The 22945-nt window shown below is 54.7% G+C and overlaps 1 protein-coding gene and 1 long non-coding RNA gene across 2 annotated transcripts in view; one reads left to right on the top strand and one right to left on the bottom strand.

The window, feature by feature from the left end:
- Nucleotides 1-362: 362 nt before the first annotated feature.
- On the bottom strand, nucleotides 363-6425 carry LOC311586489. The gene is made up of 2 exons (XR_014775541.1): nucleotides 6299-6425; nucleotides 363-2905 (listed from the first exon to the last, which is right to left on the bottom strand). It is a non-coding gene; the product is annotated as an uncharacterized lncRNA (long non-coding RNA).
- The window catches only part of FAM20C (FAM20C golgi associated secretory pathway kinase), a 64495-nt gene continuing 47641 nt past the window's right edge, over nucleotides 6092-22945 (top strand). The window contains exons 1-3 of the mRNA XM_084762537.1: nucleotides 6092-7255; nucleotides 8975-9153; nucleotides 19956-20034. Coding sequence (XP_084618663.1) covers nucleotides 6666-7255; nucleotides 8975-9153; nucleotides 19956-20034 — 848 coding nt within the window. The 5' untranslated portion in view covers nucleotides 6092-6665. The remainder of the gene's footprint in view (nucleotides 7256-8974; nucleotides 9154-19955; nucleotides 20035-22945) is intronic.

Genomic DNA, 22945 nt, shown 5'->3' with positions numbered 1-22945 from the left:
GCGGCTTCTTACAGGCTTTAATAGGTTCTGCTCCTGTCTGTGTGCATTTTTACAATAGGTTCTAATTTCCCTTTCGCGTTCTTTTATCGCCTAGAAATTGTGTTTTTATTTGTGATACCAATTTCCAGGTGGAAATATTTCTAAGAGCTCACAAGCGCCATCACGGTGTCTCAGGCTCTGGGAGTCACATGAGCCCACCAAGTGAGTCGGCTAGGCATGTATGAATACCTGTGCAGCACATCCCAGCACGCACATACACACGTGCACCTGCCCAGCACGTACGCAGCATGCATCTGCATGTACATGTACCTTCCAGATGCATGAACACACAGCTCAGTGAATACATGGGACCTCATCAGCCCTTGGGAATTAATTGGCATTTTTATTATGGTCCAAAGATGGTCACCTCGTCTGTCAACGACTTCCTGTATGGTAAGGGGGAAAAAAATAAATCCTGTATTGAAAGTATAAAATATGTATAAAATGAAGTCAATATTCTTAATTGTTATGTTTGTGTGGTTCTGGGTTGGTATCGATGGTGTTTTCTTGAGCCAGGATTCCCTAGGCGTTTCAGTTGCTCAGGCTGGACTGGAACCTCCTCTTGCCTCAGTTTCCCCAGTGCTGCCACAAAGCCTGTATCCCCCAACCCTTCTTTGGCTTCCGGGTTTGTTCCTTTTACTTAAAACAAAGGACCCCTGCTTTTCAGACTCCTTGGGCTGTGCCTGAAGAAGTACTAGTCTCAAGTACTAACCCATGGACTGGTGGGTTTTCTTGCATGTCCATCCTGAGAGCTGTCAGTCATGCCATATCCTCCTCCCCTGGTCCCCCGGACTTAGCCTAGAGGACACAGATCCCGTTGAGGTCTCTTTTCCCCCCACACCTAAGGACACTGACTAGATTTGCAGCGTCAATCTGATACCAGGACCCGTTTCCCCAATAGCTGTGGACAAGGAACCCCAAGGAAACACCAGAGAGCTATGAGTGCAGGGCTATCTGGCCCAACGGCCCTTTCTCTGTTGCTAGCTGGACAGCTCCAAGCCTGACCAGGGTAGGGAGTCCAGAGGACAGGACAGCTCTCAGATTACACTTCTCCTACCTTGAGGAAGGAGGCCTGGGCCTATCTGGACCGTCCTCTACCTGTTTAATAGGAATGTTTGGCATCCCGCAGCGGGTTGGTCTCTATGATCCTGGGAGAACCCAGGGTCCCTCTGCACATGGACGTCCTTCCTGCTGGCTAATATACACACAAGTCAGCCAGCTCCAGCCCACTGTACACCGAAACGTCCTAGACCCAGTCTCTTCCCTTTCCTACGGTGGCATCCATGCCCAGATAACCATGCCTGGATTGTTTCTGTCAGCCCCGTTCCACCATTCTAGACAACCATACACACAGCTTCTTTCTTTGCCAACGGACGCAGCTCATTGGGGCTGGCTTCTGTGTAGCCTTTATCTACCTGCACGCAGCATCGCCACTGAGGTCAGTGGTGGGCCCCCAGGCAGGCCAGCCAGGGCTTATAACTCCCCGAGATTTCAGGGCACACAGCATCTCCTCTGACTCCAGGAGTCCCAGGAGCAACAGGGAACTGGGCGCAGAAGTGGAGAGACCACTTCTCAACCCACTGTTCTTAGCTGTCCCCAGTGACAGACCCTCTGTGGCCGGCCCAGCAGATTTTGTATGTAATCCCTCTCTACCCGCAGGGCCCTGCCCCCAGCTCACTGGAATCCCCAAAGTGCTTGTGGTCCTTTTCACAATCCTTCTGGTGTGTGTGTGTGGGGGGGTGTCTTCACTGGCCCCAAGCCTCCCCCAGCCCCAACTTCCTTGTGCTCAGCCACTTCCCTGAGTGCTGAAAGCAGGTACTGACTCAGACAACCCAGGCCTTCCTTCCCAGGCAGATCTCCTTGACGTAAGTTCGTGGAGTGATGGGTGAGGGAGGGGTGCTGACTGAAGTGTCTTCAGAGAGTTCCGTGAGCTCCCGAGCCAAGTCCACAGGCCACAGTCCCTCACCCTCCCAGCAACTGAAGGTATGGGCTACCAGCATCTGCAGACTCCGCCCCATTTCTCTGCTCTCTCCCACACGTAGAAGTCAGAGCAAGGCAGCAAATAGGGCTGCCAGACCAGAACGTGTGTCGCGGTTATTTTTAATGTAACAGTGTTTGCTTCTCTTAGCTTATTTCTTAACCTGGCTATCACACAAATAATCTTGAGACTCTTTTATAATACAAGGCTTCACAACACAATCTTGAGCAGCTTAAGTCTGTTCTTAACCCTCTTATGTTTTGCCTTACTCCCAGCAAACATCCCAGAAATACTTGCACTTTGTAGCTTTCCTCAGCTCCGGCTCCTTCCTCCTGATCTTCCTTGGACTCTACCCTGAGGCTCAATCCCCTACTTCCTCCCCTAACTCCTCCCCTGGCTGGCAGGAAGTCCAGCCCTATTCTTCCCCTGCTCACTGATTGGCTGTAAACTGCTTTATTGACATATCAGGGGGCCAACTGCGGAGCAGAGTTTACGCATTTAGACAGTAAATTCTCAGAACAAAGCTTGCAACCAGACACGGAGGGTACAGAAACCAGCATTTAAACCACACAGTAACCTTATGCCTACAAATGGTTCCGCATGTGACTGTAGAGGTCCAGGATATGGCCCCTATATGAGTGCAGGGCACAAGGATATAGCCCCCATATGACTGCAAGGAATCAAGATACAACCCTATGAGTATAGGGCATGGAGCTTTGCCTTCAGATGACTGTGTGAGATTAACATAAGCCTCAACTGTGCCTCTGTGGCACATTGGCTATTTTGTGCAGTTTTGATATGTGACAGACAGGCTCCTGGGGAGCTCTGGAAACATGAGGAGTCTTTTACCAGGAGGACGTTTCTGTGGACCAAGACTTCTCTCTTTACCTGGAAGAGAACAGATTTTTTTTTTTTAAGATCCCCTTAGTGAAGGTAAGTTTAACTTTGCATCCTGCCGTGCCTGGCCTCCCCACCCGCTTGGTCTTGTTTGGGGTATAATAATACTTCGTTCTCCAGCTCTGTTCCCCTCTATTTCTCCCTCCCTCCCTCCCTCCCTCCCTCCCTCCCGTTGCTGATAACAACCTGCTGTGCTTCTTGGCTTCCTGAAGATGCTTTGGGGCCCCTGGGATGCTAACTGTATTCCACCCATGGCCCCATCCCTCCTGACCTAGCCCAGTACTTCTGAGGGTTCTAGTTTTCTCTACTGGTTTGGATTCCTGAGACCAAACCTGCCTACAGCAAGTGAAAATTCCCAATCCATTCCTGACTCCGGGCCTGTCTGTGCCCCTCCAGGTGTGGCAACTCAGTCCTGGGTGCTCTGGTGCCTGCTTCCGTTCACCCTACAAACTGTTCCCCTTTCCGGAACCTCTGAGGCCAAACCACACAAATACAACAACAGTTAGTACATGTCTTCCCCTCCCCCTCCCCCCTCCCCAGTTCTAGCCCTATCCCTAGCCTCCCATGGCCTGCCTTCTTGACGACACAATTCACTGTTTGGCAGTCGCCTGTGGGCCCCACCCCCCACCCCAGACACTGTCACTGCCTCAAAGTCCCTCACCCTCACTCCTTACTCAGCTTCAGCTCTGCGGGCCTCCCTGCTCAGCTGTGCCCCAGGGCCTTTGCACAGCAGTCCTTGCGTGAGCATCATACACAGATGGACAAGAGGGGGTATTCCCTCAAGCACACGTCTGTATTAAGTGTACTGTCTTGAGGGCTTTGCTGGCCACTCTGCTAATGTAGCAGGCTCCTCACAGCTATGCCACCTCTCTGCCGAACCTCTACACGCTTGATGCGTTTCATGATGGCTTACTACAGCTCTGCCTTGGAGGAGAACTGCTCCAGATCAGCCCCCTGGGTTCTGACAGGCGTTTCATGCCATCACCCTGGTCCTCCTCAGGCAGGCCCACCTAGCCATAAGGTAGAGGCCTAGTGAGGCTCAGTTCCTGTGTCTGTGTGTGCGCCTGCATATCAGTGTTTCTCTGTGTACCCGTGCCTGTGTATCTGTGTGCCACCTGTGTTTGTACTTGTGTCTGTGCATCTGTGTATATCTATACACACCTGTATGTCCATGTGTCACTGTTTTTCCTCGTGTGTCACCTGTATGTGTGTGTGTGTGTGTGTGTGTGTGTGTATACCTGTGTCTGTCTCAGTGTCTATACCAAAATGTCTACATGCACTTGTGTGTTTGTGTATGTATCTATGTCACCATTTTCCCTTGTGTCCCCCCATGTGTGTCATCTCTGTGTGTGTCTCTGTGTTAAATTCCTCCTCAGAGTTGCTGGGGCACAGAGTGTGTCCCGCCTTCCTCTGGGGTTAAACTAAACCTTCAGAGAACATTTCTGCATGAGTCACCTTGGCCTTTCTGGGGCCTCTGGGTGGAACTAGGAGAGCAAAGGCTCTCCAGAGACGCTTTGTGAAGTGCCTGTATCCTGGGGAGAGAGGAAGGCTAGGAGTTGCTGCCAAAAACAGCCACTCCGCTGGGTTTACTCTGGCTACTACGTCCTGCTTTCCCTAGGGTAGGAGCCAGAGAGCCAGGACTTCTCTAAGGGGCCACACAACTATGGAGAAGGGAGTATCCAGGACACCAGGAGACAACAGTGAGCCCCACAAACTGGCACATACCCCCCCATTCCTCAGTCCATCAGCTGGTGCCTCTCTGCCCTGAGGCATTCATCGATGCCCAGAGGTCCCATCATGGGGGTGCTTTCTTTCTACTCCCACCTCAGGACCACCCACCACCCACACACAAACTCATTGTCCTTGTGAAAGGGAGGGAGGGTGCAGCATGTCTCACTTTCCTAGGTGTAAGCCATACCTTCCTGGGGGTGCACCTCTGTTTAGGCCCCACCTACTGCACTCTTGGGTTTCCACTACGCAGCCCAGCACAGGCATAGGCTCTTGTTACAGGAGTATGGAGAACTCCGCCTTCTCCCTTTCTACTGGCTTAGGGGGCACCTTTGGTGACCACCTAGCTGGCTGCAACTCTCTTCTGCCCTAACAAGCAGCTAGCGGGCGTCTACCGGAGCTTCAGCTACCATAGGCTCATCGTTGACGCTTCAGAAATAACATAAGCCTTGCACTCGATTCATAGAGAACTCGGCCTCACTGGGAGCATTAGAGGGCCTGGGAGCACAGCCAGGAGAGGATGACAAAGAGGGGCTCCCCTAGCGCACAGGCTCCGCCCCCTCACTCCCTTACACAGCAGCTGGTTTAGGCTGCTCTGGAAATTTGCAGGTGCTTGAAGGCGGAAGGTCGGCTCTGCCTCTGGATGTGTGACTCTTTCCCGCTTATCTTCCCAGAATTTTAAGCAGAAATTCCCATGGATTCCTATTTCCTACTAGGGGTTGTGGATCCAGAAGCCCCACGGCCGCAGATGAGGCCACATGGTAAAAGCAGACCTCCCCTAAGTGTGCACCCCGATTTAGCATCCCAGAGCGCAGGCAGCGAGACGCGCCCCGCCCACCGCCCGCGCACCCGCGCCACTTAGCCAAGCCCCGCGCGGCGCCGCCAGGGTTAAGGCGCAGGCGTGTCCCCTGGGGTGGGGTGGGCCCGGCAGCTTTGCCGCGATTCTGGCGTCCCCTCGGATTGGGGCCCAACGCTCTCCCACGCCGTTCTCTCCGCCGCGTGGCAACGACGTCCCTTAGTCCTCCACCTAGCGGGCTGCGGTGACCAAGGTGCCAGGACACCACCCGGAGGGGAGTTCGTCCGGCCGCGCAGACGCCCCGCGGGCTCCGGGGAGGGACTTGGCCTGTTTTCTGGCCTCCACTCGCCGGGGAGGAGCCGTGCCGCTGCAGCTGGCGGCGCGCGGAGCTCCGGGGACGCAAGCAACCAGGCTGAGAGCCGAGCGCACAGGGCCGGAGCCCGCGCCGCCTGTGGGTTCCCGGCCGGGCCTCTACGGCTCCTGGCTCTGCGCGGAGGAGGCGAGGCGACACTGCGGGGCGCGGCCGAGGGGAGGAGAGAGCAGAGCGCGCGCGAGCGCCCGGCTAGCCGGGCCTCGCGGGGCCGGGGCTCCGCCAATCTGCGGGCGCTGACGCGGGGGGGCGGCTCCGAGGCGCTCGGATATCAGCGGGCCGGGCGCGGGGTGCCTAGAGCTCCGCCGTGCGGGCGCTGCGCTCCAGGTCGGCCCGCTGCACCTGCCAGATCGCGGCTTTGCCCTGCGCACCCCCTCGTGCTCCCCCTCTCGCTTCTGTCTCTCCAGCCCGGCCTCCCAGCCGCAGCCTGACAGCGCAGAGGAGCCGCCTTGTCACCCGCCCAGCACTCGGCGTGGCCGAGCATGAGTACCGCGTTCTGGATCGGATCTGTCGTGCCCTGGCGGGGATGAACAGCCGTGCGTTCTGCCTACACGCCCAATGAGTGTGGTCGCTGTCTCGAAGACCGTCGTCCGTCTCTGCGTTCCCTGTCACTACTGCCACCAGCTTCACAGACGAGAGCCGTTGGCCGCCCCCCGAGATGCCCTGGAGAGCCGGTGCTTTGGTGGCGGGTGTCCTCCACGACGTCCGAGTCTGGGGACAGCCCCCGAGCTGGTAGTTGCTTGTACGCCAAATGGACCTTGACCCGTGAGTTGTGACCGGCTTGGTGCCAAGCTGAGGGGAGCCGGTGGAGCGCGCGTCCAGAACCCACCCCCCCAAGCCCGCTGGCCTGCGCGGCCATGAAGATGATCCTGGTGCGCAGGTTTCGCGTGCTCATCCTGGTAGTGTTCCTACTGGCTTGCGCTTTGCACATTGCTGTTGACCTGCTACCCAAGCTGGACAGGCGTACCGCGCGAACCTCCGGGGAGCCCGGTTGCTCTTGCGCTCAGCCGGCGGCAGAGGCAGCTGGCCCAGGCTGGGCCCAGGCGAGGAGCCAAACGGGGGAGTCAGCCGGTGGCGACGCAGGCTGGCCCAACAAACACACACTGCGCATCTTGCAAGACTTTAGCTCAGATCCAGCCTCTAACCTAACCTCCCACTCCTTGGAGAAGCTTCCTCCCGCAGCGGAGCCTCTTGATAACGCTCCACGGGGTCAGGAGCCCGGCTCCCCGCTACCCCGTGACCCGGCGCACCGGCCGCTGCTTAAAGACCCTGGGTCCCGATCACGGGTGCCGCTCCCTGGCCCCAGCGGGGACGGATCGCTCTTAGCCAAGTTGTTTGAGCACCCACTCTACCAGGGGGCTGTGCCTCCACTGACAGAGGACGACGTCCTGTTTAATGTGAACAGCGACATCAGGTTTAACCCCAAAGCAGCAGAGAATCCTGACTGGTGAGCAGAGAAAAGGGGCTGGGATGGAGCTAGGGCATCTGACCCTCCGGGAATAAAGACATCCCTCTAGAAAGCTATTTCACGGGCCAAGCATTTTGTGTACCTTTGGGGACCCTTAGAGGAAGCTGCTGGGGACGTCTGGTGGGCGGGGCAGATGCGCCTCTTACTGTGAGCCTTGCCTTTGTCTCCACAGTGATTTCCTAGGGAGAAGGGCTGATGAGGTTTGGGAAGCTCTCAGTGCCTTGGTGTGGGAAGCTGGCGGCCCACCAGAGGCCAGGGGAGCCCAGTGCTCCACCTACAAGGAAGCTTGCTGGCCAGCCCTGGCGATGGCTGAGGAAGCAGATGAATGAATTTGTTGGAAAGCCAGCCAGGGGGAATGGGAGCGAGCCACCTTCCCCTGGGAAGGGCTGGGCTGCTGGCTCAAAGTCCGATGGGTTAGCTTTTCAGGGTGGACACCTCCAAAAGGCCTGAATGTACCTAATGAGTCTTTTAAATCCAATCACTGGAGGACAAAGACAGCTGAGGAGTGATGCTGGCAATGTGGACGCCTCCCCCCCCCACCCCTGCAAGGCTGTGAGCCCGGGGCCACTCTGCCTGGCTATAGGGAGGCAGACAGCCATCCTGGAGTTCTCTTCCAAGCTGCCCAGCTTTGTGCCCACCCCCAACCCCCACAGCTGCACGGATCCAAATAAGCCGGGCAGAGTGAAATATTAACCGCCAGCTGGCTAGAGCAAATAACCTGCAAAGGTTCCCAGGCAGGAGTGGGGGGGGGGGGGCGGCGGCGGCGGGTAGCTCGTGCCTCTGGTCCAAAACAGCCTCAGAAATCCTTTCCCTCCCCGACCCCCCTCCCCCCATGCCACCAGGCCCAGTGCCTTGTGCCTGGCACATGTGAGCCATTTGGTTGCTTCTGGCCTTTGCTAGCCAGAAACCATCCTGTTGAGAGAGCGGTCAGGGGTGTGGCTTCTTGGAGGGGGCCCCCCCTCCTTCTTCCTTTTGCCTCTAGTGTGGGACAGACTAGAGTTGAAGTATCCTCACCTGTCACTGAAGTAGAGCTAAAACTGTCCCTCTTCCCCCTCCAACCTAGCAGGCTCCCAGAAGGTCTTTTCTACTTCCGGACAACCTCACGGCCAGAGAAAGCAGGCTGGAGCACATCTTCCCTCTGAGCCTGGACTCTCCATTGTCCTGCCGTGCCCACCTATGGCTCCACTCATTAAAACCAAATCTAGCCCTTCGCACCAGTCCCGTGCCTGTTCTTGGAACTAAGGCAGGAAGCTGGGAAGGTTTCTGGTTGGCTTGGGTGTGCCTACAACTTCCAGGTTGCCTGGGTCCCAGGAAGAGCTGGCAGTCAGCCCCTTCCCACACACTCCCAGCTGACATCATTCTTGTGGGGGCACTTTTGGTGACCCCAGGCCGGAGATGTTGAGATAGCGCTGACACTCTGGGTCCAGGCTAGTGGTAGTTAGGATTGTCTGGGGCGTCTCTAGAGGGTAAATAAGAATTATAGGCCTTAAGGTGTGTTATTAGGCGGTGGAACCGCAGCCGGGGAGGAAAGTGCAGACATGGCAGAGTGAAGGCAGCTTTTAACGATCCTGTACTTTGAACCCAAAGTCGCAAGCCCTGCCTGACCCTCAGGACCAGCTCCCCACATTCCTCAGCCCCTGGCCTCTCTCTCTCTCTCTCTTTTTGCATCTGACTGTAGCCTGCCTGTATTCCTTGCAGGCCACACGAAGGTGCTGAGGGTGCAGAATTCTTGCCCACCGGCGAGGCCGCCGTGGACCTCTACCCTAACTGGCTCAAATTCCACATCGGCATCAACCGGTATGAGCTGTACTCCAGACACAACCCAGCCATCGATGCCTTACTGCAGGACCTCGGCTCTCAGAAGATCACCAGCGTCGGTAGGTAGCCACCTGCATGCCCTTGGTGCGAAGGGTACCTTGGCGTGGATATGCCGGGACTGTGTGAAGCTGGCCTTCTATGCAGGTCTCTGGCAAGGGAGCCATACTGTTTTGAGGTGTTTAGGTGGCAGCTTTGATGATGCCAGGAGCCAGATGAATGCCTCAAGGCTCATTACTGTGAAACCTCTGCCCCACTATTGCAGGGTATGCTGGCAACTGAGGGTCACCATCTTGGCCCCTGGCGAACAGACACGTAGGCCCGCCCACCCTCCCTTGGAAAAGAATGCAGTGATGACCCTTAGTAGTTTCAGCATTTCTTTCCAGCACCTACGCATGGATCACCTTTGTCCATCCTTCAGGGGCCACTAGATCGCATAGCTCAACCAGGGCCAGAGGCTCAGAGCCTGCTCCCTTCAGAGCTCAGTAGGGGACCAGGGGTCTCACCAGTGGAGGGAGAGACAAATTTGGAGCCTGGGTATCCCGCATGGAGCAGTTCAAAAGGAAAAGGAATATCTCCAGGGCTTTGCAATCTACTGAATATATATTTAAAAAAAAAAAAAAAAGGAGGGAAGGAAGGAAAAACCCAGTATTTCCATTTAAGGAGAACAGTACATCAGGAGCAGTTGCTGAGCAGGTTTTGGGGCTGTTAATCAAGTTGCTGGTAGCTTGGTACAGGACAGGCTAAGGGCTGGGACTTTGCAGGGGTGGCCCTGGTGTGCCCAGCTGCACGTGCTTGGGTAGACTGCCATGTGTCTTGAAAGTAGATCTGCTAACAGGCTCCCTCTGGTTATGGGCTTTGGTCCAATTGCTGACATGGAGCAGTTAGAAGCTGCCTGCCTGCAGCGGCACCTACCTCTTTAGAGGTGTCTGGGGCTCTGCTGAGCTGTGTGCTGGGCTCTTGCCTGGTCAAAAAAAAAGCCTGTACCCCAGTTTACCCCAGGGCTCAGCCAGTTCACCTAATGAAAAGGAGCAAGCTAGTGGTCTTCCACCCAGAGAGAACTGAGTGCATGTTCAACTGACCTTGTCAGATCCCTTGTGGAGTCCAGACGTTTCAGGATGAGTGAGGCATAGTCCTTGTTAACATGGGTACTTTGTTTTAAAGGAGCGACAATGCATAGGCCTTTCTCTTGGAGCACAGGGTGACTGTTAAAAGAAATACCCAAGCTGGGAATGAAGGTGAAACCTATCATCCAGCTAGTCCGAAGGCTGAGACAGGAAGATTGAAAGGACCAAGGCCAGTTGGGGTAATTTAACAAGACCCTTTCTTAAAATAAAAACGTGAGATGAGGACTGGGAATATAACTTAGTAGTGGAATCCCTGAGTGAAGGGTTGGGGCATGGCTCAGTGGTAGAGCACCTGCCTAGAATCCCCCAGTGAGGGGCTGGGGTGTGTCTCAGTGGTAGAGCACCTGCCTAGAATCCCCCAGTGAGGGGCTGGGGTGTGGCTCAGTGGTAGAGCCCCTGCCTAGAATCCCCCAGTGAGGGGCTGGGGTGTGGCTCAGTGGTAGAACACCTGCCTAGAATCCCCCAGTGAGGGGCTGGGGTGTGGCTCAGTGGTAGAGCACCTGCCTAGAATCCTCCAGTGAGGGGCTGGGGGTGTGGCTCAGTGGTAGAGCACCTGCCTAGAATCCCCCAGTGAGGGGCTGGGGTGTGGCTCAGTGGTAGAGCACCTGCCTAGAATCCCCCAGTGAGGGGCTGGGGTGTGGCTCAGTGGTAGAGCACCTGCCTAGAATCCCCCAGTGAGGGGCTGGGGTGTGGCTCAGTGGTAGAGCCCCTGCCTAGAATCCCCCAGTGAGGGGATGGAGTGTGGCTCAGTGGTAGAGCACCTGCCTAGAATCCCCCAGTGAGGGGCTGGGATGTGGCTCAGTGGTAGAGCCCCTGCCTAGAATCCCCCAGTGAGGGGATGGAGTGTGGCTCAGTGGTAGAGCACCTGCCTAGAATCCCCCAGTGAGGGGCTGGGATGTGGCTCAGTGGTAGAGCCCCTGCCTAGAATCCCCCAGTGAGGGGCTGGGGTGTGGCTCAGTGGTAGAGCCCCTGCCTAGAATCCCCCAGTGAGGGGATGGAGTGTGGCTCAGTGGTAGAGCTCCTGCCTAGAATCCCCCAGTGAGGGGCTGGGATGTGGCTCAGTGGTAGAGCCCCTGCCTAGAATCCCCCAGTGAGGGGATGGAGTGTGGCTCAGTGGTAGAGCACCTGCCTAGAATCCCCCAGTGAGGGGCTGGGATGTGGCTCAGTGGTAGAGCCCCTGCCTAGAATCCCCCAGTGAGGGGCTGGGGTGTGGCTCAGTGGTAGAACCCCTACCTAGAATCCCCCAGTGAGGGGCTGGGGTGCAGCTCAGTGGTAGAGCACCTGCCTAGAATCCCCCAGTGAGGGGGTAGGGGCGTGTCTCAGTAGAAGGGCAATTTCCTAGCAAGTAGAAGAAGGCCTTAATGATGAGACCAGCTCTCAGAAGTACTGCAGCCTCTGTGGATTATACAGCCCATGTGTGTATAAGGAGCCATGTACTCCAGTGACCTTGAAGAGGGTGACATCCTTAGATATGGGCAGAAACTGGCCTAGGGTGCTTGAGTGCTGTGTTATCCACACAGCCTGCCAGGCCCCTGTGGGTGCTTCAGTTTGTTGCTCTCTGTCTTCCCTGACACCTGTTCTGTGCAAAGGTGAGGGGATCTATCACCCCAAGAGCTCAGAGATCAAAGGAAGCTGGGCTCCAGGGCTGCACCGAGAGCTGTGCTCACCTCAGGGACCTCTGTACATCTTCGCATGCTTAACCTTGAGCCTCTGCACACCCACCCCCATTTTGGTCTGATTTACTGGGAAAAGATGATGGTGCTTGGATGCTGATGAGGGAGCAGCCTAGCCTCTCAATAGGGTTTGATGTGGTGGGGTGTCCTGGAGTCAGCCAATGCCCTTCTGGGGCCAAGGGATGTTTGAGCGGATCCTACAGTGATGTGCTGGACCACAGCTTTGTCCAGTGCCGTTGTAGACAATGCTGAGTCCTTTATTTCCGAAGGGGGCCCAGAAGCTATTGGGAAGTAGAACGGTCACCTAGGCAGACAGAGGACCTCGTCACTGCCACCTGAACCCGAGGCCCACACTAAGCTACCAGGTAGCATAACGTGGAACCATCCTAAATGTATCTGGGAGTGAAACATGAGTCTGAGATCTTGTAAAGAGGTGGCTCTCTCCCAAGGTGAAGCCACACTTGCTTTGTAGCCAGGAGTGTTGGTTACAAGAGTCTGACCTCCTGGCTTCAATGATTCCGTCCCCCCACTCTGCCCCTCACCCCCCCACCCCGCAGGGTATGCATCACCAGAATGCTTCCCTTCTGGATCCCCAAATCCTCCTGCCCAGAAAGTTCAGAGATGTAACTCTGTGATGCCTGCCCCACGGGTGTGTAAAGCAGAGCTGCCCACAACACCCGCCCGGTGGATCTCCGGGTGGCAACCACACTTCAAAGCATGCTGAGCCTCTTCCCCAGGGACCTGGAAACAGACAGATGCCCATGTCTCCTTCGAGATTAAGAGTTTATACCAGCAGAGGTGGGCCAGGCCCAGACATCTTGCTCTGTAGGGAGTAGCCTGAAGTGGCTGGCCGTGACTGCAGCATCCTGCCCTGGAGACTAGACACTCTCCTGGAGGCTGCCTGCTGGAGGCAATTCTCTCCCGCCTTAGCCATCCTGACTCATCCTGAGCTGCCCCCAAAGGTTGCTGTGGGTATAAAGACTGAGCCAAAGTTTTGAGTGGACACCTGGCTCCCTGAGACAGAAGAGCCTCTTCTGGGGTATCACACCGTAGCCACTGGTAGGTAACAAGCCGGGTGCCCGTGGACAGGATCTGCCTCTGCCCAAGTGCTGCTGTGGCCTGCAGTACATCAGAGCAGAGCCTTCAAAGGCTAAGGCTGCATCCCAGCTGCCTCCTACAACTAGGGAAACTGAGGTTCCAGAGAAGGCAGACTTCTGGGTAGCATCCCCTTGCTTCTGCCTCAAGGTTCCCAGTGGCCCAGCATCAATGACTTTATTTTTATTATTTTAAGTGTGTGTGTGTGTGTGTGTGTGTGTGTGTGTGTGTGTGTGTATGTGTATGAGTGTGTGTGTTGTGTGTACTTGTGAAGTATCTGTGCACATGTATGTTTAAGTGTGTATACACATGTATGCAGGTATATATATATGAACATATATGCCTGTGGTGTGAAGGTCTGAAGTTGGCATTTGGTGTTTCAATTTTTTTTTTTGGTTGTTTTTGTTGTTGTTGTTTTGTTTTGTTTTTTCATTTTTATTTGTCTAGGCGAGGTCACTCTCTGAATTTGGAGCTCTCCAACTCTAACTAGCCTAGCTAGCCAGCTTGTTCGGGGAGGGGGGGGGATTCCCTGCCTGCCCCATTAGGGCTAGGATTACAGGCAGCCACCACATCTGCACAGCTTTTGCCTGAGTTCTAGGGTTCCAAACTCTGGTCTCTATGCTTGCACAGCAAGCACATTATCCACTGAGCCATCTCCCCAGCCCCAGGAGTGATGACTTTAATCTTCAAGTTATTCATCTCACTATGAAATATGGAGCCAGGAAATACTGTTGTGATGGAAAATGATGCCAGAGGGGTTCCACGCCCTCTTGGAATAAATCCATTAAGTCTCGCCTGTTTAGAACCTCTTGCTCCCTTTTGTGAGGCTCTGTGTGGCCCACAGCGCCGCTGGCCAAGGCCAATAGAGATTTATTTATAGCCAGGCTCCAGGCTGCCTGGTAACGGACCACTGCTGCCTTTAAAGAGAGAGACTCTGCAGTCACCTCTGCTCAGCTGCAAGTCAGGCCCCACCACGCCTTTGGCTGGGACCGGTGCTAATCAAATCACCATCGTGTGTGGATGCAAGCGCTCTACACTTGAAAATTTTGAGGGAGACGTTCCCCCTGGGAGGAGAGGGTCTAGGCAGCCCCTGGCCTGAGCAGAGATCTCTAAGGTAGCTCCATCTAGGTCAGATCGAGGCCCCACAGACACAAGAACAGGGCTGCACAACAGAAAATGGCTCCACGGGACTGAAGTCCTTGACGCTAGCTGATCTGCCGAAGGGAAAGATCAGGTGGCGATGGAATCTGGGAGACTTGGCCGTGAGCTTCGAGGAACAAAGGGCCCATGACTGGGGCACCCCTGGAAATGCTGCCTGTGAATTGGGGTGGAGGAGGGGAGAGCCCTTCCCTGTCTGAGGAGACAGAGCCACGGCTCTCAAGAAGCAGTGCCAGCCACAACAGGATCACAGGGCCTTGCCTCTGAGTTGGGGCACCAGGGTGGGGTGGTATGTGACCGCCAGTCACACAGACCCCAGTGTTAGAGGGACCTCTTGAAATAAGAGGTGGAACCCAAGATCAGGTGTAGCAGGGAGGCAGTAAATACTTAGGCTGATCAGTGCAGTAGGATGGACGGTCAACAGCAAAAAGTGTTCTCCAGTGGGGACTTGGGGGCCCGACTCCTTCTCGGCTCTCCCCCATTTTCTCCTTGTGCAGCCAGAAAGCTTCAGGGCTTGAGCCAAGCCCCCACTTTCTTGACTCCGTCAGGGTATTTCTGGGGTTTCTTGTGACTGCCACTCTCAAAATAAAAGTGAGCCGCCTGGCAGACAGTATGACATAGTAACACCAGGCTGGAGGCCACTGGGGCAGAAGCTGCCCCACGTGGGTCCGGTCTGAGCCAGTGACAGGCTGGAAGCCGAAGGCCCCACCACAAGCCAGGAGCTTGAAGACCTGGCCACAGCCACGGTCACCTCCTGCTCACTCAGCTTGTCCAGACCCTCATGGGTCGGCCTCTGCCCACCAGGTAAATGTACCTCATGCCCATTTTCTCAACTCCAAGATGGGCAGGTGGGAAGGGGACCCTGCAAAGCGCCCAGCGTCCGAGCCATAGGCAGACCTTCTCTCTTGCTCAGGGACATGTGAGACAAGGCCGGAAGAGCTGAATGGCACATTCTCTGAATGTGAGCCTTCCCTGGGGGAGGCCTTTGCTTACAGTGCGAACACCTGCCTCCATTAATCTTCGAGAACAGTCTCCCGTCTGTCCCTCAAAAGACGGCACAGGGTGTGTGTGTGTGTGTGTGTGTGTGTGTGTGTGTGTGTGTGTGTAAATCATCAAAGGGCTGCCTGACTGACCCCAAACACAATCACCTGTCCCCTCTCCCAGATGACACGGGCCGAGGCCAAGTCCTGACAGTGGTGAGGTTCCCCGAGGGCCACCAAGCAACATCTCTAGTGTGGCCCACTGGTATTGTTTGTTTTGAGATAGATTCTTCTGTATCTTGGCGTCATGTCAAATGTGCTGGGGAGTTCAGGATGACCTTGAACTCCTAATCCTCCCGCCTTCACCTCCCCAGTGCTCAGGATAGAACCCAAGCCTTACTAGGAAAGCACCCTACTAGCTAAGCTACATCCTCAACCCCCAATAGGTCTTTTTAAAACAATCAAATTAGTTGATATAAAATGTGCTCGCTCGCTCTCTCTCAGTCCACTGGAAACTACAGAAATCCCTGTGAAGAAGTGCCCTAACCAGAGTTTGGGCCCCAGATTCTCACAGAACCACCTCTCTGCCCTAGTAAGGAGGGGGAACATTCCTTTAGACGTGACTTCCCATCTGTCTCCATGAGGAAAACCCATGTTGTGTACCAGCCCTGAGACCTGTTGGGCCCTCCACCCTGATCACCCATTTCTAGCCCAATTCCTTAGCTTCCAGTGGGGGGATAGCCTAGTACACACAGTGGTGGGTGTTCATGACTGTCGCCCACCTAGGAAGATAGCCTGAGCCTTTGCTGTAGCCCAAAGCAGTCTATGTCAGATATGTGGGGTCTGAGTTACAAGCAGAATTAGCCCCCTGTAAGCTTCAGACAGCTTTCAGGACTGAGAGTGGGCTGAGTCAGTAGTTCCTTAGTCACCTAAGGGCTCTGTGTCCTACAGCCTCTGGTCTTCTCTGTGGGATATCCAGCCACCTACCATGTCAGGGCAATAGGGAGGCAGATAGGACCCACTTAGAAAAAGATTGACTAGGTTGGAATGTAGCTCAGTGACCAGAGTGCTTGGCTGGGATGTATAAAGCCCTGGGTCCATACCCAGCAGTGAAGAAACTTGACATTGAGGACATGGAGGCAGGAGGGTCAGTAGTTCAAGGTCATCCTCAGCTATATAGCAAGTTTGAGGCAAGCTTCGGTTACATGAGAGCCTATTCAAAGCGAGAAAAGCAGGTGGCAGGGGAGGAGCGGGGACAGACCAAACTGACCAGATTAACACAATATTTTGCTATTTGAAAGCCAGGATTACGAACCTTAAAACGAGCCCGGCTCAGGAAGGAACCATTAAACCCAACAGTCTCTGTTTTTAAACGGAAATGGGGCCGTGCACCCAGACTTAACGGTGCCGCAAACTTTTTAATCACTTCCTTCTTTTTCACTTTCCCAGAAATGTAGTGAAGGTCCATTGTGCATAGTTAGAAAGCACAGATAAGGGAAAACAGAAAATTAAAATCCCTTGCTAGCCTCCCAAGAGAGAGGAGCAGGCTTGCTGCCAGTCTGTGTATCGGGGCTGAAAAAAAAAATCCATGTGTCCCTGTCTTTAGAGGGAAAATGAGGTTCCTGAAGCATAAATGTTTCATAAGCTGCTTGCTTAATAGTCAAACTGCAAGCGCTTTGCTGTGTCACCCAGAAGGACAGGAGGGTGGTAGTCACAGATCTTGTGGGGTCACCACTAACTATCTGCCCTTGGTGCTATGGTGGCACTCTGAGTTTGAGAGGAGCGTGAGACATGTGGTAGCCTGAAGAGGGCAGAGTCTCATAGCAGCCGCTCTGGCCTGGTGGATCCCTCAAATCAGTCTTAAGTCCCATCATACTCAGCAAGCAGCCAGGTGGGTAGCCAGGTGGGCAGCCAGGTGGGCAGCCAGGTGGATAGCCAGGTGGATAGCCAGGTGGGTAGCCAGGTGGGCAGCCAGGTGAGTAGCCAGGTGGGCAGCCAGGTGGGCAGCCAGGTGGGTAGCCAGGTGGGCAGCCAGGTGGGCAGCCAGGTGTGTAGCCAGGTGTGTAGCCAGGTAAGGTCTAGACCCAGGAAGGTCCCCTGCTAATCCTAGCAGGGCAACCATCCCCACTGGATAGGTGAGTCTAGGCTACTGCTGCTCTTTGAGCCTGGTTCTCTCCACAAACTTTCAAAGGAGTATCATAGGACTTTCTGCGAGAGGATGTGAAAAAAATTACCTACTCTCCCGATATAGAGCACCGATGATAGGCCAAGGCTAGCTTAGTGAGCCAGTGAATGTGTTAGGATGATTTTTCAGGAGCATAAATGATTCAAAGGCCACAGGAAAGACCACCCCAGTATGAATGAGCCTGATTTGTGACAGCTGCATCCCTGCAGTACCCTGCATGACCCGCAGGCAGCTTGGCCTGTGGCAGGGTCTCCTTGCCCCATCAACTGTTACTGTTTATATAAACTAGGAGGAGGAGCATTGTGATTCTTGGAAGTTTCAGGAACTTCCTAAGCCTTGTAAGTTTTATTTACTTACTAAATCTTAATGAGCCTCCCACTAGGACTAATCTTTTTTTTTTTTTTTTTTTTTTGGTTGGTTGGTTGGCTGGTTTTGGTGTTTTTGACACTGAGTCAGACCATGTAGCCTCAGTTGTCCTGGAACTCACTATGTAGACCAGGCTGGCCTCGAACTCAAAGTGATCTACCTGCCTCTGCCTCTGCCTCTGCCTCTGCCTCTGCCTCTGCCTCTGCCTCTGCCTCTGCCTCAGCCTCTGCCTCTGCCTCTGCCTCAGCCTCTGCCTCTGCCTCTGCCTCTGCCTCTGCCTCCCAAGTGCTGGGAATAGAGGCCTGGGCAACCACATCCAGCCAGGAGGAAATGTTTTAATTTGGAGGAAATAGCTACACAAGGATAAACCAGCATCCACAGCCCCATTTTACAGGAGGGGAAATTGAGACTTGAAAAGCAGACCCTTCCAGGATGCCCCGCCTGGGGAAGCTAAGCAGACTTTTTAGTGTGAAGACCAGAGTGGACCATCGTGGTTTTTCTTATTTTTTCCATAAAGTGTTTTGTCTTGTTTTGAGGAAAAGTATTGCTTGAGGCAAGGTCTTAAGCCCCGGCCAGCCTGGAACTTACTATGCAGACCAGCTGGCCTGGAACTCACAGAGATCCACCTGCCTCCACCTCCCAGGTACTCAGATTAAAGATATGTGCCACCATGCCCAGCTCTACCAAACCTTCAAACCTATGTTCTGCGCTCTCGCTCTCTCTCTCTCTCTCTCTCTCTCCTCTCTTCTCTCTCTCTACCTCCCCCCCACCTCATTCACACACATATGCGTGCACTCACGCTCACTCATGCGCACTCACGCGCACACACACACACCTGTGAGCCTCCCCAGACCCTGGTACCATCAGCCACGGTCCTCTGCCAGTCCTATCATGCCTGGCAACCAAATGGTGAGAGCATGTCCCCTGCTGTCACCACCCATTATCTTCAGCCTCATTTGGGGGATTCTGGAGACCCATAGACAGCCTTTTCATAGCTTGCCTATCTCTGCTCTTTTGTGACCAACCTCTTCCCCTCCCCCTCCCCCACTCCAGGAGTGGTACTCAAGATGACATTAGGCCCCAGCACATGCCAGCTTTGTGCCCTCCACCAGGAGTCTAAAGTCATCTTGCTGCAGATTGTAACTTGTTTTCCTACCCACCTGTCTATTGCAAGTTCTGGTTCAGTGACATCTGTGGCATTGTCCCTTCCCCAGAGCCCGCCATAGATACAGGATGCCTGTACACACACCAGGCAAGCTACCATGTATGCGTTTGGCCATGTTGTGCAGTGTGACGCCCCCCTTTATGTCCCTGTGCCTTGAACAACCTGGACGCCCGCCCCCCCCCCCCAGGCCCCGTCCCACAGCTGACCTAGAACAATGGCTTGCCTTGCATCTCCTTCATCGGCAAAAGAGAAATCCAAGATTGGGGGTGGGGGTGGGGGAAGAGAGATCATTTTAGAAACCCATCAGCTTTCTGAACTGGTGACGTGCCAGAACAATGGTATCTTCTGGAACCTTCTGAAGCTTTCATACCCCTCCACACCCTGATGATATATATATATATATACATATATAGGTGCTTCTAACCTGGAGGTATCTGGAGTCTCTTCAGAGTGACTGCTCAGGCCTTCACTAAGTCCTAGTAGCATGGTGTGCCTAGGCAAGCAGTGGTGTGTGTGTGTGTGTGTGTGTGTGTGTGTGTGTGTGTGTGTGTGGAGAGAGAGAGATGTGTGTGTGTGACGTCTGTTTAAGTGGGGAGATGTTCATGTAGAAGTGGGGCGTATGCAGGTGTATCTCCAGAGTATATGCTCGTGTGAAGGTGTGCATATGTGTAGCTTTACTCTTGGACTGGCAGACAGCTGCTCCTGCCCTTGCCCTGGGCCCTTTGTGGGTTCACACTACAGAGCTGGCTCAGACCCTACGGCTACATCTGGAGGGGCTCCAGCTAGCTGAGGTGCATCATTGCTGAAAACCCTAACTTCTCAGGCTCAGCAGGGAAGACCCAGCTGCCTGGTGGCTACAGCCTTGATCTGGCTCTGCCGCCTTGGGGCAGTTAGGAGCCTGAGGCAGCCACCGAGTCACACTGAGTCATGCTATTAGACATCTGGAGATGATTCAGTATACAGTGAGGTGTGTGGGGGTGAGAGAGGCAAATACTACTGGCTCCAATTCCCAGGCACCAAAGGCTCCGCTGGGCAAATGAACCGGATTCTGAAGATCATTCTGGTCAAATTATGTGGTTTGAATAGGAATTTTTTTTCTTCCCTCCCCCCTGCAGCCATGAAGTCAGGGGGCACGCAGCTGAAGCTCATCATGACCTTCCAGAATTACGGGCAGGCGCTGTTCAAACCCATGAAGTAAGTGCCTGACACTAGGGTGGACGTGAGAGGCCTGGCTGCAGTGTGTAGGCACAAGGCCAGGTGAGGAAGGGCAATACTTATCTGCAAGTGAACTGCAGTGACGGCTAAGCGAGTATCCAGGCTGGCTGCACCCTCCCTGTCTCTCCCCAGCCTTCCGCCAACATCACACACCTGGGGATGGTTGTCCGTCTTGTTCTGTGAGGGTAAGCGCCACCTTCTAATGAGGAGCTGACAATGTGAACATTTAAGGGACTCCCCTGGAGAGGAGACTGCATCCTCTTAACAGCCACAGAGGCTATGGCAGGGCTGATGTTGGCATCCAGAGCTCTGCATGTGGTATGGCCTGTTTCTCACTTAGCTTGCTGTCCAGCCCTCATGGAAGCAGGACACACTAAAGGAACTGTGTTGAGCCTGTGTGCTAAAAACAAACAAACAGACAAAACCTTCATCCTAGGGAACGGGAGAGGTGGCTTAATCAATAAAGCGCTTGCCACAAGAGCCTGAGACCCAGGTTTGATCTGTTAGCTCCCATGGGAAAAAAAAAAGCCAGGCATGGTTGGCACGCCTGTAATCCAGTGCTGGGGTGGCAGAGACAGGAGCATGCCTGGCACTCGCTAGCCAGTCAGTCTAACTGAGTTGGCGAGCTCTACTTCATTGATAGACACCGTCCGCCCGCCCGCACCCCCCACCCCCGCCGTCTCAAAAACTTAAGGTGAGGAGTATTGCATGCCTGTGTGCACGACTTCATTCTAACACAAGGCGGTACTGGAGTGGGCTCTCCACCCCACAGCGTGTCACACAAGAGGTAGAACTCCCATCACTAGAGCAGATGTGGGAGTACTGTATAGCACTTGACCTCTCAGGACACTCAGGAATTGCTAGAGCATGCGTGTCACACCGCCACAGGCTGGCTACCCTGCATGGCCCCAAGGTTTTGCGGGTGACACAAAGGCCAAGGAGGACATGCAAGCCCGTGGAAGTGAGGCAGCAGTGCAGCAGGCTGCACAGTGTGGGTCCCCAGGGACAGCCCAGCTGTGTGTTGGCCAGCCAGATTTCAGCTCTCTGCCCTGATTTTTCTACTAATCCTGCATTCCCTGCTGTTTAATCCTCAAATTAAAAAAAAAAAAAAAAGACCAATAAGTGCTTCAGAAGCAGGGAAAGCACTTTGCTGTTTCTGGTTGCCCTGTGTCCTCGAGCAGACCAGGGTGGGCATGGGGAGATGTGGAGAGTGTTGGAGTGGTGAGGGAGTGGGCCTCCTTGGCTTCCCAGAGAGGACAGTCAGCCCGCTTCCTGTGCAGGAGCCCAGTCCTGAACACCACCCATTCCCACAAGCAAAGGAAAACCTGGCCATAGGGCTTAAACCAGGAGACCGTGAGGCCTAGGCCACTGCCTAGGGGGGTGGGGGGAGGGTGGTGGCCACGGGTGCCGTGTGGCTGCGTGGCAAAGAGCACAGCGTTCCGTTCCCTCCTCATGTACAAAAGTGGAGTTTTCTGTGTCCCACAAGCATCTGCCCTGAGCAGGGAGTGGTGTGAGCTCGGCATGAGTGGAGGCATGAGCCGGCCACTCGGGAGTGGGGTACACAGTCAGTCTAGCATTAGTTATTCCTGGCCCTGAGCAGCAAGCAGAAGGTCTCCACATAGCCATAGCCTGTGTGGTCACCACAGGATGCCGTGGGGGGGGGGCTGGATGCCTGGGAGAAGGGTAGAGCTTCGTGTAGTTTCTCAAGGAAGCTTTACTTGAGACAGATTCTCACTGTATCACAGGCTGGCCTCAAACTCGCAGCAATCCTCCTACCTCGGGCCTCTCAGAGTGCTGGCAATACAGACATGTACCGCCACATGCTGCTTAAAGAAGGCTTTGTCTCTCCCTCCGTTCTCCCTTCCTCCCTCTCTCCTCCTTCCTCCCTCCTCCTCTCCTCTTCCTCTGTCCTCCCTCCTCTTTCCCTTCCTCTTTCCTCCTCCTCCCTCCCTCCATCCCTACTTTGTCCATTCCTCCTCCCTCCCTCATCTTTCCTCCCTTCCCCTCCCTCTCTCCTCCCCCCTCCTCTCTCATCTCTTTCCCTCCCTCCTTTCTCCATCCCTCCTCTTCCCTCCTCCCTCTGTCTCTTCTTCCTCCCTTCTCCTCCTCTTCCTCCTTCTTCCCTCCCCTTCCCTCAGTTCTCCCTCCTCCTCCTCCTCTCCTCCCTCCTCCTTCCCTCTTCCCTCCCTCTCTCACTCATGAGCCCAGTCTGGCCTCACACATGCTCTGTAGCTGAGGATCCTCCTGAGCTGTCCTTCTGATCCCCCTGTCTCCACATCCATAGTTCTGGGACTACAGGCATGTGCTGCCACACCCTGTTTATGCGGTCCTGCGGATGGAAGGAACCCAGGGTGTTCTGCATAGTAAGCAAGCACTATCGACTGAGCCACATTCTCAGTGCCTCACTGAGGCAGGCTATCTGGTTTTCACAAGGGCCATTCCGTGAGAGCCTGGCCTGTATAGAGGCCAGGGCCAAGCCAGGTGACCGATGGATCAGGACAGCCTGCTGCTGCTTGCTGGCCAGGATCTGGGGACAATAAATGAGAATGGCAGCATACACATCGTCACCTTTTCAGCAGAGTCCTGAGAGTGTTTGGATCTGGGAGGCAGGACTGAGCTTCTTGTCTGAGAAGTGTATCTTCCAGTCTGGCAGAAACTTATAGACACACCCAGAGCTGTCCAGAGAGGCTCCCGGTAGCCCCGGGTTTCAGGACAGTAAGCCCTGGGGATCCAGATGGCCACATCAGTAGAGACGGGGGTGGGGGGTTGGTTCTGGGTTCTGGCTCTTGCCCTGTCTCTGTGTGAGTGACTGGAGAGGAAGGTATGTCCAGCTGTGGACAGCTGCAACCTCAGCCATTGCCAGGCACTGGAACAGCCTGTGTCCCTCAGG

The sequence above is a fragment of the Acomys minous genome, assembly GCF_964271855.1.
Source record: "Acomys minous genome assembly, chromosome: 16".
In the NCBI taxonomy this organism is placed as follows: domain Eukaryota; kingdom Metazoa; phylum Chordata; class Mammalia; order Rodentia; family Muridae; genus Acomys; species Acomys minous.
The sequence above is the reverse complement of the archived record's forward strand: the minus strand, read 5'-3'. Positions and strand labels throughout refer to the sequence as shown.